The sequence below is a fragment of the Paramisgurnus dabryanus genome, chromosome 13 (genome assembly GCF_030506205.2).
Source record: "Paramisgurnus dabryanus chromosome 13, PD_genome_1.1, whole genome shotgun sequence".
NCBI lineage: Eukaryota > Metazoa > Chordata > Actinopteri > Cypriniformes > Cobitidae > Paramisgurnus > Paramisgurnus dabryanus.
In genome coordinates, this window is record NC_133349.1 from 37786231 (window position 1) to 37803363 (window position 17133).

The 17133-nt window shown below is 38.8% G+C and overlaps 2 protein-coding genes across 4 annotated transcripts in view; one reads left to right on the top strand and one right to left on the bottom strand.

Moving 5' to 3' along the window:
- The window catches only part of bbs9 (Bardet-Biedl syndrome 9), a 430031-nt gene that overhangs the window by 346094 nt on the left and 66804 nt on the right, over window positions 1–17133 (bottom strand). For all 3 annotated transcript variants that reach the window (XR_010537394.2, XM_073811698.1, XM_065274291.2), the window contains exon 4: window positions 221–285. Coding sequence is in view for 2 of the 3 variants with exons in the window: in XM_073811698.1 (XP_073667799.1) it covers window positions 221–285 (65 nt within the window). In the remaining variant the exon portion in view is untranslated. The remainder of the gene's footprint in view (window positions 1–220; window positions 286–17133) is intronic.
- On the top strand, window positions 7927–10507 carry LOC135720962 (E3 SUMO-protein ligase ZBED1-like). The gene is made up of 2 exons (XM_065243078.2): window positions 7927–9076; window positions 9847–10507. Exons 1-2 carry the CDS (start codon window positions 8004–8006, stop codon window positions 10505–10507), a joined length of 1734 nt encoding a protein of 577 aa, XP_065099150.1. The 5' UTR covers window positions 7927–8003.

The following is a 17133-nucleotide window of genomic DNA, read 5'->3' on the forward strand; positions in this document are numbered from 1 at the left end:
CATCTGTTGACAGTCGTAGGTGGCAAATAATGTGGTTGAGGCAGCCACATCCAAATTCTCTATGCTGTAAAAACCCTGACTCAGTGCTCAAAAGGTCACACATTGATTAAAAGTAAAATCTGATTGTGTACAGTACATGTTTTGTGATAATTCAATGATATTGTTACATATGACATAAAATGAACAATATAATGAACAATCTGTATGTTTGAGAACTAACCTGAAACAGCATATACGGAAAGCTTCCTGGGATGAAGAACTGCCAGATGTAGCAACTCTGAACAACTACAGAAATACATGACATACAAACACACAAAAAGAAAACATACACACTGTAAATTATCCACCTTGAGTTTAGGAAAACATTTGCATGGTTTACAAAGCAACACGCATGCACAGGGCCAAAACATTAAATAAAGTGTGTAATTAAAATCCAGGCAAAGACCAAACACTGAAAAAAATCCAATACACAGACAATTAAATTCAATTAATTTGTTTGTCACACATACATTTATACACAGAATAAAATTTTCTTATATTTGTAGCATATTGCTTTTCTATGTTTGTTTTAAAATTTATTTTCTTAAAAATCTTTAATTGTAGTTTTAATTGTGTTCAAGTTCGTGCTCGTGTTTAGCATTACAGTTCCCTGTTGCAAAGTCATGCACAGTCCTGTTTGATAATCCACATCCGCTGTGATTGACAGAACACCTGACCAGTTATCCGACATCAGCAGCTATTGTATTCCACACCCGGCCCGTTTGACATAAAGACTGTGACCCTGATCCTGTCACACCACAAATCGCGCAGTTAAATAAAAACCTTTAACGGTCTTTAGGTAGATCTTAAACACAAAAAGCACAGGACCATTTAAAAACTGCTGCCTATCGGAATCGAGTCGAAATGTTCTTTCGTTAGACCCGCAGTCCACTGGCATATTGAGTCCCGACCTGCATCTACAACGCAAATTACATGTTAATATTATTACACCCATTACATCAAATTTTATGTGGTTCCTCCGCGGGTACCCCGACTCTGCTGTTCTGTGGTCTTACCGTCTCCCTCAAGTTTTTATTACCAACATCCTTCTCTTCCCACAAAAATAATGTACATTTCCTTCCAAACAGATTAATGTAGACTATTAATGTCTTGCAGTCCCATGTAAGAAGTATTCAGTATTTAGCCTACTTTTTGTTTTTGAATAAATATCCTATCATTTAATGTGAAACTTCGTGAGTGTCGATCTGACATGCTTGCAGCTGCTGCTTTGGTTTTAGAGCGCGTCACAAAAAAAGAACAGAAACTCAAATACTTTATTATTTGTTTTGTTAATCTGCCAATTATTTAAGTTTTACATATTTCATGTAGGCTTATTTAGACAATTTTTTTGTTTTTCTCCAAACAGAGACGTAATCATCATGTTCTGTTGATTTAAATCTATTTGTGCATGAAACTAAACCTCTGGGGAAAAATATGATATTTTAGGAGATGTATTTATAAATTAGTGAACAACGCAAATCCAGAAAGGATTGTATTTCTTTAAGACAGCCAGTCTGTCAGGGCAGACATTTCGGTAGCTTTATTTTGCGTGCTCCTGCCTGGGTTTTGTCTAGAAGGAATACAGCAAATGCCAAAAAGTTTAGGATTAGATTTGAAGGTAGGATTAGGATTAAAACAGCAGCCCTGGCTAAATTAGATACATCCTAAATCCTGTGAAATGTTGTGTTTAGAGTTAGGTTTGGGTGAAGGATTAGCATAAAACTTTCATTTGCTGTAACAAAAAATTTCATTTGCTGTATCCCTTCTATCCACAACCGCAGGCGTGGCGGGAATGTTTTAGGCGTGGCGGGCTGCCACGATAGAATGTATGTAGATTTAGCCGAGGTCGTTTCTTCAGTCTTGGGACTTCCATCTTTCAACTGACAGCACACTGTGTTGATATCACACAGAGCTTCCGGCACATCGCGTTTGTTGTTTATATCATGTGCATGCGCGCACGTCTCACAAGATTTTCCTTATATCAATAACCTCGCATGTGATTGGAGGGGCCCGACAGGCTTCTCGCCTTCGTCCAATCACGTGCGAGGTCATGGCCACGGCTCACACAGCAGTATAAGACGAGCATAACAGACGTTTGGTTTGGTGTTTGTAACTCTCCAAGAAGAGAAGACGGGTGCACAATCCCAAGATTGCGGTAAGAATAATTTTATGTATAAGCATATTTTCAAGTAGCCCAAGCTGTGTGTTTTATAACTTAAAGGTGTTTTTTGTCTTGTAATTTTTAGGAGGCTGTACGGTGTCTCTGAGGCACACTGCAGGCGCTATGAACCAGAACAAGGGTACCGTTACGATTTAAAGAATATGCTTTTATTCTTGTACGAGGAAATAGATACGTTAATAGATCCGAGCTTAAACCCGCACATTTTGTTTTCACAGACTAACGTCGCCTCATAACGAAGCTGTGACCTCCTATTTGCTTGGGGCTATTTCAGCAAGTCCAGATTTAACTGCTGAGAATAACGACATTGTTTGTAAGTTTAACTTCTAATGTTTTTCCTCATTTCTTCTTTAATTGTACCGTGACTCTTTTTATTAATACCAGTCTCATTTAATTGTTTTCCAGCTGCCTGTAAGACGTATTATGAGTCGGTACGCCGGAGCTTCAGATACAAACAACCTGAACTCGCATAGCAGGCAGAAAATGCAAAAAGTTTAACTCGGAGCCGATCCAGAAGACAAACGGTAAGATTTATTATATTAGATCAATTTTTTGTCAATGTGAGTATTTTTCAGGTCACTTATTGTCTTTATTGATTGTATTACAGTTGCTGGAAGCGAGACGAACTGTGCTGGCTGAGGATGAGATGGACATTTGGAAGTGCGCCACCATAGATCTCATGTCTGATGAGGAAGACGGCATTGTTGACGGGGTGTCTGGATGGATTGTGCAGCCACCGCCCTCTCGCAACTTTGAACTCTCCGAGCTCTGTGCCACGCTGCAATCCAGATTAGAGGCAATACCAAAGTACAGGGCAACTCACCATATACGCCTGCAAAAGTGACTTTTTTACAAAGTTTTTGAGTTTTTTTCTTTTTTTTCAACACTTTGATCACTTTGAAAAAGATTTTAAGGGATCTTTCCCGAATGTCCTGGGGACTTTTTGACGTGTTATGCTGCTTTGTACATAGTTGTGTGTTTCTAATTAAAGCTCTTTCTTTGAATTAACAGCTGTGTGTTTATAAATAAAGCTCTTTCTTTGAATAAACAGCTGTGTGTTTATAAATAAACCTCTTTGTTTTCTCTTATATTCCTTGATGGTGTGAATAATGTAGTACATAGCACAATGACATTAATATAAAAAAATTTATAACATAAATTATATATTTTTTATTATTATTGGGGTTTACATTTATAATGAGCCAGGGTGCCCAATAACCCCCCTCTTTAGAGTAACGGCCCGACTTGAATTTACTCACTCGGTATTGGCTGAAGCCACTATTTTTAAACAAAAAAATCCCTTGTGATTGGTTTGAAGTGATCTGCTAACCATTCACGGGGGATTTTACTTGTTTAAAAGTAGTGGCTTCAGCCAATACTGAGTGATTACATTCAAGTGGGCTGTTACTCTAGTTTCGCTGCTATTCACATGCTAATTAGGCCAGAGATGCTCTACCTGGCCGGCAGAGGTTTCGCTGCTATTCATATGCTAATTAGAGGCATCGCACCCCCGCGGGGCTCTCCACCTGCATCATGGTTCGTTTACGACAATTTGTGACACAGACGAACGCGGCGACGCTCGCTGTCTGTAAATTCAGGAAAGCTGCCGAAAATTAGGGAGATTTTCGGGGCCTACAGGCGCTTACGGGGACAAAAATCCCACTTTTCATGCAGTGTAAGCTACTTGAAAAGAATAAATGACATTCCCATTAGAGTCTGAACATGATGGTATAGTCCAACTTCTTCTGGAACAGCATAAGTTGAGGCTTAAAGCCCCGCCTCTTCCTTTGTTTGCTGGCACATGGAATGTGGCCATTCACTCCACACCAGAACAACAAGACTCAGGTAAAAGAAAAACAATATATTAAGAAACAGTATTAAGAAGTGTGCACCCTTCCATACTCAAGTTCCAATAAACTGTCAACTTTTAACATGTCTTGAGATTGTTTATTTGTATACATGAGGGAATCCAAAAAGCAACAAAATGCAATTAAACTTCAAACTAACTTAAAATTGGTAGAGCTAAATGCTTAAATGTGCAGTGGGCTACGTACCCGTCACACTCTCCCCCTCCTCTGGTTTCTCGCCAACATGGCGGGAAAGAAAGTCAGCAGCAAGATTTTCTCTTCCTGGTCGATGGAGAATTGTAAATTGATAGGGTTGTAATCAGGGTTCTAAATTAACACCCGCCAACCCGCCAAGTTAATAAAAACTTACTAGCCAGTTTGGCCGGTGATGCATGAGGCATTGCATGCATGATACATAATGCTCTGTTCTCTGACATTTATTCCTCTGGCAGTACTTCCTACATTTCCCATGAACACTGTACTGTAATGCTACGTGACGCATTGACTGCGTGCAGTTTGCAGTGAAACCAGCGCGAGAAACCATGGAAACGAATGGAGCGCATCCACAAGAACACACAAGGAAGGCGGCACATGCCATAGTCTAAATCTGTTGTGCCCCGGTGTAAATCTCAAGTTAAGATTTTAGCAGTTAACTAGTGTATTCCTTTACAAAGATAATAGCGGCAAAAACGGATCTATATGCAATGTAGTTACCCAACTTAAGCTTGTAAAAGCGAATAAGCGATGCAGCAGGCGCACTGACGCATACACGCACAAAGCCATGTCCACGCGTCATTGGGTTTATCCACACACAACCGCATTCAACGCCACGCGATTAAGTTAGCTTATAAAACATGACAAAACTAAAGTAAGTTTCTAAATTATAATGTTAATCTTATTTTTTGACTCGACTAATATTGGCTTCTGTGGACATCAGAAATGTTTTGTGCAAAGCAGGGAAAGGGAAGCAGAAAGGAGAGATGATGAGTTTAAGGGAGGTAAGACAAACTACATCCTCACCCTGTCAGGTCTCAAACATTAGAGGAAAACATTTCAGGAAAACCTCTGTCAAGTCTATAGAATTGCATTGTTGCTGAGAAAACCAACACAGAAACAGCAATGTGTGCGGCATGACATAAGGAACATCCTGGATCTGGTTTTTCGCTCTTCTTTATTCTTTTTTTATGTATTATAGAAGTATCGGATCGGGACTCGGTAGCGGCAGATACTCAAAATCAAATGACTCCGAGGCAAAAAAACCTGATCGGGACATCCCTAGAAATCCAAAATAATTCGCGTCTCTGTAGGAGCATGTCAATGTCTCCGCCTCTCGATGGCATAGTCACTTTTTCTATCCCACAAAAACTTAAAGAAGAGACATCATGAAAGGGTTTGTGGAAAATGCATGGATTCAATTTTAAAACAAAGTTAAACTCTGTAGTTTATGCTATGCAAATGAGTTCCTCACAGTGAAAAGAGGTGGGCCACATTCTGTAGGCTTCCTTTGACATCACCAGCCAATCACGGTTTTGTATCAGGAAAGGACCAAGATGCAAACTCCTCCTTATCTAAAGTTATAAGATTACCTTTTTTTCAGAAATTCCTTGTTCTGAGTCTCCCTCTGAGAGTGACAATAACAGATCATTGCAAAAAAAACTAGTTTCTGAATCTCTCCTTGAGATTTTACAGCTCTTCATTCTAAGTTTGACAACATAGACTGAACCAGATCAACCACAAGTTCTGAGTTTCTGGCCTGTGCATCTAGAGACTAAGCGGATCACACTACGTTCCGAGCCTCACTGCAATAACCCAAGTTTGCAAGAAGGTGAAGCTAAGAAGAGCAAACCTTCACTTCAAGGGACCTTCATCTGCGTGTTCCAGATTGTTAAGGACCTTCTGCACCGACTGCAGGACCGTGTCTGGGTGTTCCAGATCGCTAGAATCCTCTAGGTGCTTCCCGGAGATCAGCATTTTCACAGCACTTCGTGATCAAGGCTGTTGATCTAAAACTGACTCTTTCCCATTTGCAGCACGAAAACGCCTGATCTGTGGCTGACGTGCCACCACGTGCTCGTTTGACCACACAGAATGTAAATATCACATAACCAAACCTTTTCCTGAAACCTTGGCATTGGTGTATTCTGAATAATAAAATATGAAGTCCTTACACTGAAAGTTACTGCTCCAAAAAAGTTTTTAATTGTAAAAGCAACATTTCAACCATCAGGTCTTCATCAGGCAATATATTTTATCTTAATTAGATATAGATGCAAGGAGTAATGTGACAAAACAAATCATGTGACAAATATAAACAAAACACATGTCATTTGACAGATACAAAATCACAAACATGATAAATAGTCTTAATTCTGATATAGTCTGACTATCCAGGGCCCAGGTCAGGAAACAGACGGCTTAACCGTCCGTCTATTAGCTGCCGTGATATGTCAAGATCACTTATATCCCAGGACTTTGAGTCGATTTTACCAGAATATCAACACATTTCAACTGTATCTGTTCCCCGAACAAACAAATACAGAGCACTGCTTGCCACATCTCGTACAAATCTGATTAACATAAAATTAGAAAACAATACATTAACAGATGAACCTTGAATGTTAAAATTCGGCCTTCTTAACATTAGATCGCTTACCAATAAAGAACCTACTGTTAATGAAATAATGAATGACCAAAACTTAGATGCACTCTGTTTAACAGAAACCTGGCTTAAAGCAGACGACTACATTAGTTTAAACGAATCCACCCCACAAGACTATTATTATAAACACGAACCTCGATTAAAGGGGAGGTGTAGCTACAATATACAACAACATTTTTAAATTAAACCAAAAATCTGAACTAAAATTTAAATCATTTGAACTAATGAAAGTTAATTATCCCTAAAATATCAAAAGTGTCTAAAGGTGGAAGATCCTTTTCCTACTTGGCCCCTAAGCTCTGGAATGATTTACCAACCGTTGTCTGAGAATCAGACACAGTAGAAACCTTTAAATCTAGACTTAAAACTTTTCTCTTTAACAAGGCATTCACATAATTTGTTTTAGTAATGGTACATAGTTTGTACAACCTAATAAATAAATAAACTAAATCCTCATTTTTGTCAACACTTCAAAGCATGGTAAATGTTATAATTATTCTTAAGAAATATGTTTAATCTCTCCTTACTCATTTACATATGTGCAGTAAACCATGAGTTGGGAATAAACTTTTAAAAACAAATGTCACGTATAAAATAGAAAAGGCTACATATAAGGAAAAGAAGGAAAAGAAACGCTACTCTGTGCACATACAAACCACAATACAAGGCCAAAACTTCAAAACTAGACCAATAAAACCCAGAATCAGGCCATTAATTGCCAAGCGCAGAAGAGTGATTGAAAGGTATGTATGGCATAATGTTATCACTTTCTCGGCCCTCCTCCTGAGGTTTCTGAGGAGGAGGGTGTGGAGTAAGGGAGTGCTGTGAAGCCCAGACAGGCATCAGGGAGATGACTGGCGCAGTCTCGTCCCCGTCTCCCCTTTACTCCCTTGCTCGACCAGATTTCAATGAAGCTCAGTGGGTATAGATTTGTGGTGTTAAGCCCACTGGTCGGGGGCGGGACTTTAGTCCTTAATAGGGTGTCAGTGCGTCGATCTCCAAAAACATTCGCCAGCCCGTGCATTTTCCTCGTTCTCCCTTAACCAAACTGTGAGTCTGTCACGGGGGTGACGTTGTATCTTCAATACCTATATGTATATGTGTGTGTATGTGTGTGTATATATATATATATATGGCTGTCAAAAATAGCGCGTTAACGACGTTAATTAGTTGTTTGTTGTTAATTACGTCAATTTTTTTAACGCATTTCACGCATGCGCAGTGTGACAAATTATTCAGGTCAGGAAAGTCACGGAAGTAGTTGGGAGCTAGAGGCGAGATGGAGCAAGGTGAGCAAAGTGGGCCTATTGACGGATTCAAATATAAAAAGAATGATGATGGTACAGTTAACAAGTACAAGGTTATTTGCAAGATTTGTAACAAGGAGTTTCAATTTCACCGGAGCTGTTCAAGCTTGAAGTACCATGTCAACGCCAAACATGCATTTGCTGGGCCGTCAGGTTCAGCAAGTGGTTTGCGCCAGACCACGCTGAATGTTCGCAGGCCATTAACAAAATCAACCTTAGTTAATTTGACCAACACAATAGCAAAATGGATTGCAAAGGATTGTAGACCCATTAGCATCGTAGAAGACGCAGGTTTTCTTGATGTTTTGCAAGTGGCGTCTCAAGACTCATACTATAAGCCACCGTCAAGAGCCACAGTTATGACGAAAATCCACGAGCTCTATGATAATGAAAAAGAAAAAAGGAAAGCGGTCTTGGCTCAAGTAAATCATATCGCCCTGACAGGAGACCATTGGACATCAGTAAGTAACAACAATTACCTCGGAGTAACTGCACATTTCATCAGTGACACGTGGGAACTGAAGTCTTTTGCGCTGACGATATTAAAAACTGAGGAGCGTCATTTTGCGGAGGCTTGTAAAGAACAGTTCCTGTCTGTTGCACGTAAGTGGGACATCGAGGGCAAGACGACAACCATTGGGACTGACAGTGCACGTAACATGGTTGCCGCAATTCGACTTACACGCTATGAACACATGAGCTGTGTCGCTCACATGGTGCAGAGAAGTGTCACAGTGAGTCTTGCTGACAGCGGCTTTGTAAATGCTTTGGCCAAGGCTCGCAAAGTTGTCGGTCATTTTAAGCACAGCCCAGCAAATGCTACGGAGCTTCAAGCACAACAAGTCAGCCTGGGAAAGAAGCAAGAGCCATTGATCCAGGACGTTCCAACACGTTGGAATTCGACGCTGGAAATGGTCAAGCGCTTGAGCAGAAATAAAGAGGCTGTCATCGCAGCCCTGGACAATCAGGAGCACAAACTCGTTTTGACGACCGCAGCAGAGTGGGATAAACTGCAGAGGCTGGAGGCACTTCTAGAGCCATGCAGGTAAATCAGTCACTTTTTAAATATCATTGCTGTGATTATTTTCTGGAATGAATTAAACCAAGTCAAATATCAATAACATGTATGCATGTGTAGTGTTAATTTCGTCAGACAAGACGAAATATGTTCGTCAACGACCTTTTTTTCATGACTAAAACGAGACGATGGCAAGACTTGCACCACTGTCCAAAAACGCTCACTAAGTCTAAATTAACATGAATTTGACGAAAAAGACAAGACGAAAATGTTTTGCATAAAATAAAAACTAAGATAAAATCTCTCTTAATTTTCGTCTACAATCGTCTCTGCTTTTTCATCAGCTGTTGCACCTTTAAAATATTCAGAACGAGTTCGGATCCTGCTTATTACATTGCTACCTAACAAATAAATCAATAATTTGACACAAAATTATTATTTAAAAAGGAGTTTATTGATTTAAAAATGATTGTATTGCTTCCGCTTAAGAAAATACTGCGCTCCGTCTCTACGGTTAGAATCCTGTGTGTTCATGGCAACGCTCTGTTGTTCATGGCGACGGTGTGTTATAGTTAGCATCGGTCTGTTATCAACAAAAAAAAGATATGTAATTTAAATGACTAAATATGACTAAAACTAACAAGGACATTTGGCACAAGACTAAGACTAAATTAAAAATAGGTGGTGAAATTAACACTATATGTAGGTATAATAATAATAATGATAATGATAATATGTTGATAACCACTGTTCTAATAATACACTGTCTCTGTGTGCATGTGTGTTTGTGTGCGTAGGTATGTAACTGAGCTCCTGGGTGGAGAGGCCTATGTCTCCTGTTCTGTGGTACTACCTTCTCTCTGCCACTTGCGTCTCAAGATGGAAGCCTGTGATGAGGACCCTGCATATGTGGTGAGATTCAAGACCAAGTTCAAGGAGGACCTAGCATCCCGCCAAGAACAGCTCAACAATGCATGGCTCCAGATTGCTACAGTTTTGGATCCTCGTTTCAAAGACTTGAAATGCCTGCCCAAGACAGACAGGGAAGCGGTGTGGACCACACTTGAAGGGATGCTGCAACAAGAATCACCCAGAAAGTCTTCACAGACACATGATGATGGGCCACCCAGGAAGAAAATCAGCCTTCTGCAAATGGGCTCAGATTCAGAATCAGAAGATGAAGAGGTCCAACCTGCCATACAGAGGTACAGAGCAGAGCCCACCATTACATTGGAGGACTGCCCCTTGAAGTGGTGGGCATCTCATTCAGGAGCCCATGAGAAGCTGGCCTCACTAGCTCACAAATATCTAGCCACTCCTGCAACCACCGTTCCCTGTGAACGACTTTTCTCAGTTGCAGGTCACATTGTGAACAAGAAAAGGTCAGCTTTACTTTCAGAAAATGTGAAAAAGTTAGTTTGCCTCAGCAACTGGCTGAAAGATGATACAGCGCAGTAGATTTGAAAGGTGATGTTCAAACAAAAAGACCAGTTTCAGTGTAACATGTTATAGTAGTTAGCAACTGGATTTTTGAGCAACTGGATTAAAGAATGGAGGAAAAGGTAAAAGATTGTTCTTTGGTTTAATTTAAAAGTTTTATTGAACATGTTTTGTTCCACATAAAAACGCAACAGATGACTCAAACTGTGCAAAAATGTGGTAGGCCACTGTTATGTGGTTATGTGTTAATGTGGTAGGCTACATTTGTTGCTTTCTGTTCAATTTAATACTGTAAATTGTACATCCTGGTTAAGAGGAATGCCAAAGAGGAAGCGATGGGACATTACAAAGACAAATATAATGGTGTGTAGTATGTTTCAGCTTGATTTAAACCACCATTATTTGGCTGTGTTAATAAACGGACATAGTATGAGAATTTTGTATGTGTGTCCTGTTATTTATCTTTTGGTATGCATTTCAGAAAAAAATGGTTAGGATTCAGGTGTAATGGAAAATAGTGATTAATCCTGATTAATCCACTGAAAATTCTGATTAATTTGATTAAAAATTTTAATAATTTAACAGCCCTAATATATATATATATATATATATATATATATATATGTGTGTGTGTGTATATGTACATGTGTATACATATGAATGGCCCCTACGCCAATAGGATTTTGTTTTCTTTCTACCCCGAGGACAATGAGACAAACAGACCCAGTTTCGGTAAATGTGAAAGTCGGCACACCTCTGATCCACTGGCTGACCTTCAACGTGATGCCCAGCTGATGCCTGACCAACGACCACCGGCAGAACCCGCTTAACCTCCGCCTAATCTCCTTATTCGTTTCAATATATATATATATAAGGGTTTTTCCCTCCTAAGACCGGTGAGGCAGCCTTCTTGGGCTTAACTTGGCACCCTCTTCTTTACGTTACATTAGTAATACGCACGCTTAGTATGTTGATTCATAACCGCAGTAAATTTAGCTGCTTGTGCTATCGTGTATTATGTTGTGCTATCTGTCGATTTTCTGTGCTTTCCACTGCTTCTATTAATGTAAAGCTGCTTTGAAACAATCACCAATTGTGAAAAGCGCTAAATAAATAAAATTGAATTGAATAAATTACTATAAAAATGGCTTAATATCAAAATTCTCATTCAACCCTAAAGATGACAGAGTATTTAAAGAATAGATCCAAAAACATTCTCTTTGTAATAATTTAGGAAGTATAGGAGGTATAGGAGGGAGGGGTCATCTGACACACCTCCAGTGTCGTGTGTATGGCATACCACCAAATTGTTGCCCATGTGAAAATCACTAAATTAATTGGTGCCTGTGTCAAAATCACTACAGTTGCATGCGGTGAACTTTTAAATACTCCTCCTAGGGGATTTATGTGATTGGCAACAAAAGTGGTCAACATGATGACGAGACATTGTAGATGCTAAATTGCAAAGGAGTTTTTGATATCTCAAACACTGTTCCCATGGCAATGCGTCAAACTTTACTTTTATATTCAGGCATATTTAGGGCTCTTGGCGTGCTTAGAATAACACAAACAACACACGGCTGACAATACACAGAAGCGTTGTCGGACATTAAGCGTGGGCTAAAGCTCAGACACAGGTGTGGCTCTGTAACAGCTCTCTAGCCTTTTTATCTAAAATGTGCAATTAGTTTTTCCTACAATCCTGAAACTTGGAAAATACATTGCTCTCATCAAAACAAACAACTTTCAAATATACAGTCATTAGCCCCGCCCAACAGGAAGTCGGACATATTGGATTTAATGCTGATTTTTCGACATTAATGCCCTAAACCTTTAAATACTCCTCCTAGGGGATCCATGCGATTGACACCAAACGTGTTGAACATCATGTCAAATAATTAATAATTCGTTACATTTATATAGCGCTTTTCTCAGTACTCAAAGCGCTTTACATATGAATGGGGGAATCTCCTCGACCACCACCAATGTGCAGCATCCACCTGGATGATGCGATGGCAGCCATATTGCGCCAGAACGCCCACCACACACCAGCTTATTAGTGGAGAGGAGACCGAGTGATATAGCCAATTAGTAGATATGGGGATGATTAGTAGGCCAATAGGCAAGTTTGGCCAGGATGCCGGGGCACACCCCTACTCTTTTTCAAATGATATCCTGGGATTTTTAATGACCACAGAGAGTCAGGACTCATCCGAAATACGGTGCTTTTTGACAGTATAGTTTCCCCATCACTATACTGGGGTGTTAGGACCCACACAGACCACAGGGTGAGCACCCCCTACTGGTCTCACTAACACCTCTACCAGCAGCAACCTGGTTTTCCCAGGTGGTGTCCCATCCAAGTACTGACCAGCTCAACCCTGCTTAGCTTCAGTGGGCAAGCTGTCTTGGGCTACAGGGTGATATGGTTGCTGGAAATGCTCTTGGCATGCTCAGATTAACTTGAAATTTGGCACACACATCACAGTTGTTGGCTGTTAAATGTAGACAAAAAGATCGTAAAAAGGATACATACTTTTATTTGCTGATTAATGAGTTATAATGGGTTTTGAAAATGACTGAATCCAAAAAGTACTAAATTCAGTGGCAATCCGTGTTGTACAGTAAATTCCATTTTTATGCTTGGATTCTGTGATTCCATCCATGTTTCCCACATCGAAGAAATCATAGGGCCCTAAATTAAATCCTCAAAGTCCATTCCCTTGACTAGTTCAGATTCAGTTGCCAGAGAGTAGAGTGCCAACAGATGCTTCTGTCTCATTGTCCTGAGTTTATTCATTACACTTTTGAGTTTAAAGAAGGATCACTGCTTTTCTGCAGCACTAAAAGCGCTATATATATGAAAGGGGGATTCTCCTCAACCACCACCAATGTGCAGCATTCACCTGGATGATGCGACGGCAGCAATATTGCGCCAGAACGCCCACCACACAGTAGCTTATTTGTGGAGAGGAGACAGTGTGATATAGCCAATTAGTATGAGGGGATGATTAGTAGGCCAACGTGTCACACCCCTACTCTTTTTCAAAGGAAATCCTGGGATTTTTAACAACCACAGAGAGTCAGGACCTTGGTGTAACGTCTCATCCGAAGGACGGTGCGTTTTTGACAGTATAGTGTCCCCATCACTATACTTGGGTGTTAGGACCCACACAAACCACAGGGTGAGCACCCCCTGCAGGTCTCACTAACACCTCTACCAGCAGCAACCTGGTTTTCAAAGGGGTCACCCATCCAAGTACTCACCAGGCTCAGCCCTGCTTAGCTTCAGTGGGCAAGCTGTCTTGGGCTACAGGATGATATGGCTGTAGCACATTTTTACATAGAATTTGCATATCCTCTGGTGAATGATTTTTCTCTTCCTCCACAAAATTCTTGAACTGAAGAAGTTAATCTCCAAACTCTTTGTTCAGGTCATCCGGTTGTGGATGAGAGCCCCCCCAAAGCTGTATATACCACATGCATACATACATAAATATATTGCTTATTCATTGTTTGTCAATGTTAGTTAATACATGATAAACACATTTTAAATGATACATTTGTTGGAGAGAATAATCCTGTTTTTTTTACATCTTATCTGTTCTGTTGTCAGACATAAAACAAGTAGACTATAAAGTAGTGAGTTAACATGACCCAGTCAAACATTGTGTTTAATCCAACCAGCTGTTCCTTTTAATCTGCTAAAATCCTGATATATAAACACGTAAACAATAATCGTCTGACAAAATCACCATACATTTACATTGAAGCCTTACTGCTGTTGCTTTTTTCATCATGTCTTGTTGTGTTATGAGCTTTTAATTTTAAATGTGAGTTTTATTGTATATCGTGTAGCCTAACAGCGCAGACAATTCGGTGCAAATTCAGAAATATGACAGCATACACTGTTACTGTTACACAGAGTTACTACAAAACACGTACGCGGCGCAGGCATATGCAGCATGATAGAGAGGGAGAGAATGCGCGCGTGTGTGTGAAACACTTATGCTAACCTTTCGATCAGCCGTCTTCTCTGTCAGTAACATCCGTGACTGTTGATGTTTACGCAAAAAAGAAAGTATACGGAGCAAGGGACTTTGAAAACACTGTCACCCTTACAGTTATTATGTGAGAGAGAGACAGACGCCCGAGGGGTCCCCCCTTATATAATGGTAGAGGAAACATTGCTTTTTCTTACCCACTGTTTCACGTGTTGATATACAGTGCACAGCATAAATGAGTACACCCCCTTTGAAAATTAAGATTTTTCTCAATTTGTTAGTACATATGAGACCAATTTGCTGTATTTTTACACACCCGTTTTATTAAACATTTATGTATCTTAACATAAGAGTGAAAGTCACTTACCATCTAAAGGATATGAAAAATAACAAATTATTAATTATTAAAAATTCTTAAAAAAACAATCTTATATTTTGTATGGCCTCCATTCTTTTTTTAAAAAAAACAGCACTAATTCTTCTAGACATTGAATAAATAAGTTGACAACATACAGTTACATCTTTTATTCTCCATTCTTGAACAATAACCTCTTTCAGATCCTGGATGGAAAATGACGTTCTGCTTGTATTTTCAGAACTCTCCATACCTCATACTAGGGTTGAGGTCTGAATTTGATCCCTTTCGAGAAAGTATTCAAACTTATTAGTAATGCTTAACTAATTATTTTGAAACCTTGACCATTTTGTGCAATTAGTTATCTTTATTTCTCATGTTTTGAGACATTTCTTTACCATGTGATGCTATTCTGTCACCATTACATGGGAGTGGATTTTCTCTTTTAAATACCACTCTCAATTAACAGTTATCCTGTGGCCACCTGTGTGATGATTAATTATAGTCATCATTTCCTAGTGAATTCCTGTAAATTACACTGTTTTTTTTTTGCTAACATGTTCATCAGGGTGTACTCTTTTTTGCATCACCCCATTTGATTTAAATGAGTTATTTTTGTATCCTAAAGATGGTCAGTGACTTTTACTCTTTTGTTCATAAAAATAAATGTTTAATAAAACAAATGGAGAAAAATCTTAATTTTCAAAGGGGGTGTACTCATTTATGCTGTGCACTGTATATACAGTCATGGCCAAAAGAATTGGCACATATAGAAAGCTATAATAAAGAATATGTTTCTTCTTTTAAACTTTAATTAAAAAATATAGCTGCAAGCAGCGATGGCGGGCCCTAGCATGTTTATTATCGCTATACGGTGTCTCCCAGAAAACTATGCACGGTGGGCAAGTGCAGCAATTAAGTAAATATCAGTGGAATATTTTATGTCGTTCCTGTTCCGTTTGGGGACTGCAGGTAAAAGTAACCCTAACCTGATATATTTAGAGGACTCTGCTTTAACAATGACTTAAGATAATAATTTGTTAAAGTGTTAAAAAGCTAATACATGTATATTGTACATTAAGATTATTAAACTAATTTTGAAAAGAATGTGGTACAACATGTGTTTAGGCTTTTTTATTAATATTTCAGAGTTTTCATATGTGAGGTAATCTTGCTGGGAGTGAAGGCAAGTGCGTATGATATGAGAGACACATCCTGTTTTTAAAGGTGATGTATGCATGTTTCTTTCAATGCTGATATTAAAATAATAGTTATTTACTGTTTAAACATTTTGGAGATTGTGTGTGTGTTCTTGTGGCACATTTACTTGTAATAGCAGAATTACTTTTTTTTATGTTGTAGGTGGATCATAGCTCTAAAAAGTTGGATAGCTGCAGGTCGGCCATTGGCTTGATAACAGTGGTTTATGAATAAATCTTTCACCAACCATTCACGTATTTACTGACTAAACAGGTAGCTTGAGCAGAATCATATTAAAACTTCTGTCAAATCATGTTTTACATACAGTGTATAAGCAAACTTCAGGCTAATATAAACTTTTTGTCTCCATGTTATATCCTTTCACCCATGACCGACAGACCCAAATCTTTTTCGGCCTGATGCTCAACCTTGTACAGTCCACCAAATGATGACCACTGCAAAGTGATCGGAATCTGTGGTAATCACAGCCTGCATCTCAAGATCAACATGACAATAACAGACCATCTCTTATCTGACTAAATGTTCAACGTCACTGCCACAAAACAAAAAACATTGGATGGAGCACGTACTGTACTCTACAATGATCCAGCAAACAAAATATGATAATATTTTTAAAAAATAATTTTTTTGTTAGCTTCTACAAACATTGACACAATCCTATTGACTTTTATTTTAACAGTTAGCAATGTATTATTAACTTCCCATTCGTTTGTATACTATGCCATCTATCTGTTTGTGCTAAAGTGTTTACATCTGAATCTAATGCCATAATATGTTAATATTTAGTATTTATCATTTGCATGTTTTGATGTGGCATATGTCATGATTGTAATGATTTCATGAAATTGCTGAGTTATTGTCTTTGCCAAATTTTATTGTTCATTTATTTAATATTCAAGCAGTTATTTGACATCCATATCTCATTTGAGCAGTAATTTGTTATATTTGCATAATAATTCATATATTTATTTTGATTGTGATTTTAATACACGTATTTATTATAGTATGACACCTTATGTAATGAAAAAATGAAAATAAAAGTATTTTTCTGATGTCTTGAAGTT

What these genes read in the sequence shown, in the direction of transcription:
- LOC135720962 (XM_065243078.2), top strand. Translation starts at nt 8,004, where the DNA reads ATGGAGCAAGGTGAGCAAAGTGGGCCTATTGACGGATTCAAATATAAA. An exon ending in GCACTTCTAGAGCCATGCAG is followed by an intron (nt 9,077 to 9,846) that starts GTAAATCAGTCA and finishes TTGTGTGCGTAG; the next exon opens with GTATGTAACTGAGCTCCTGG.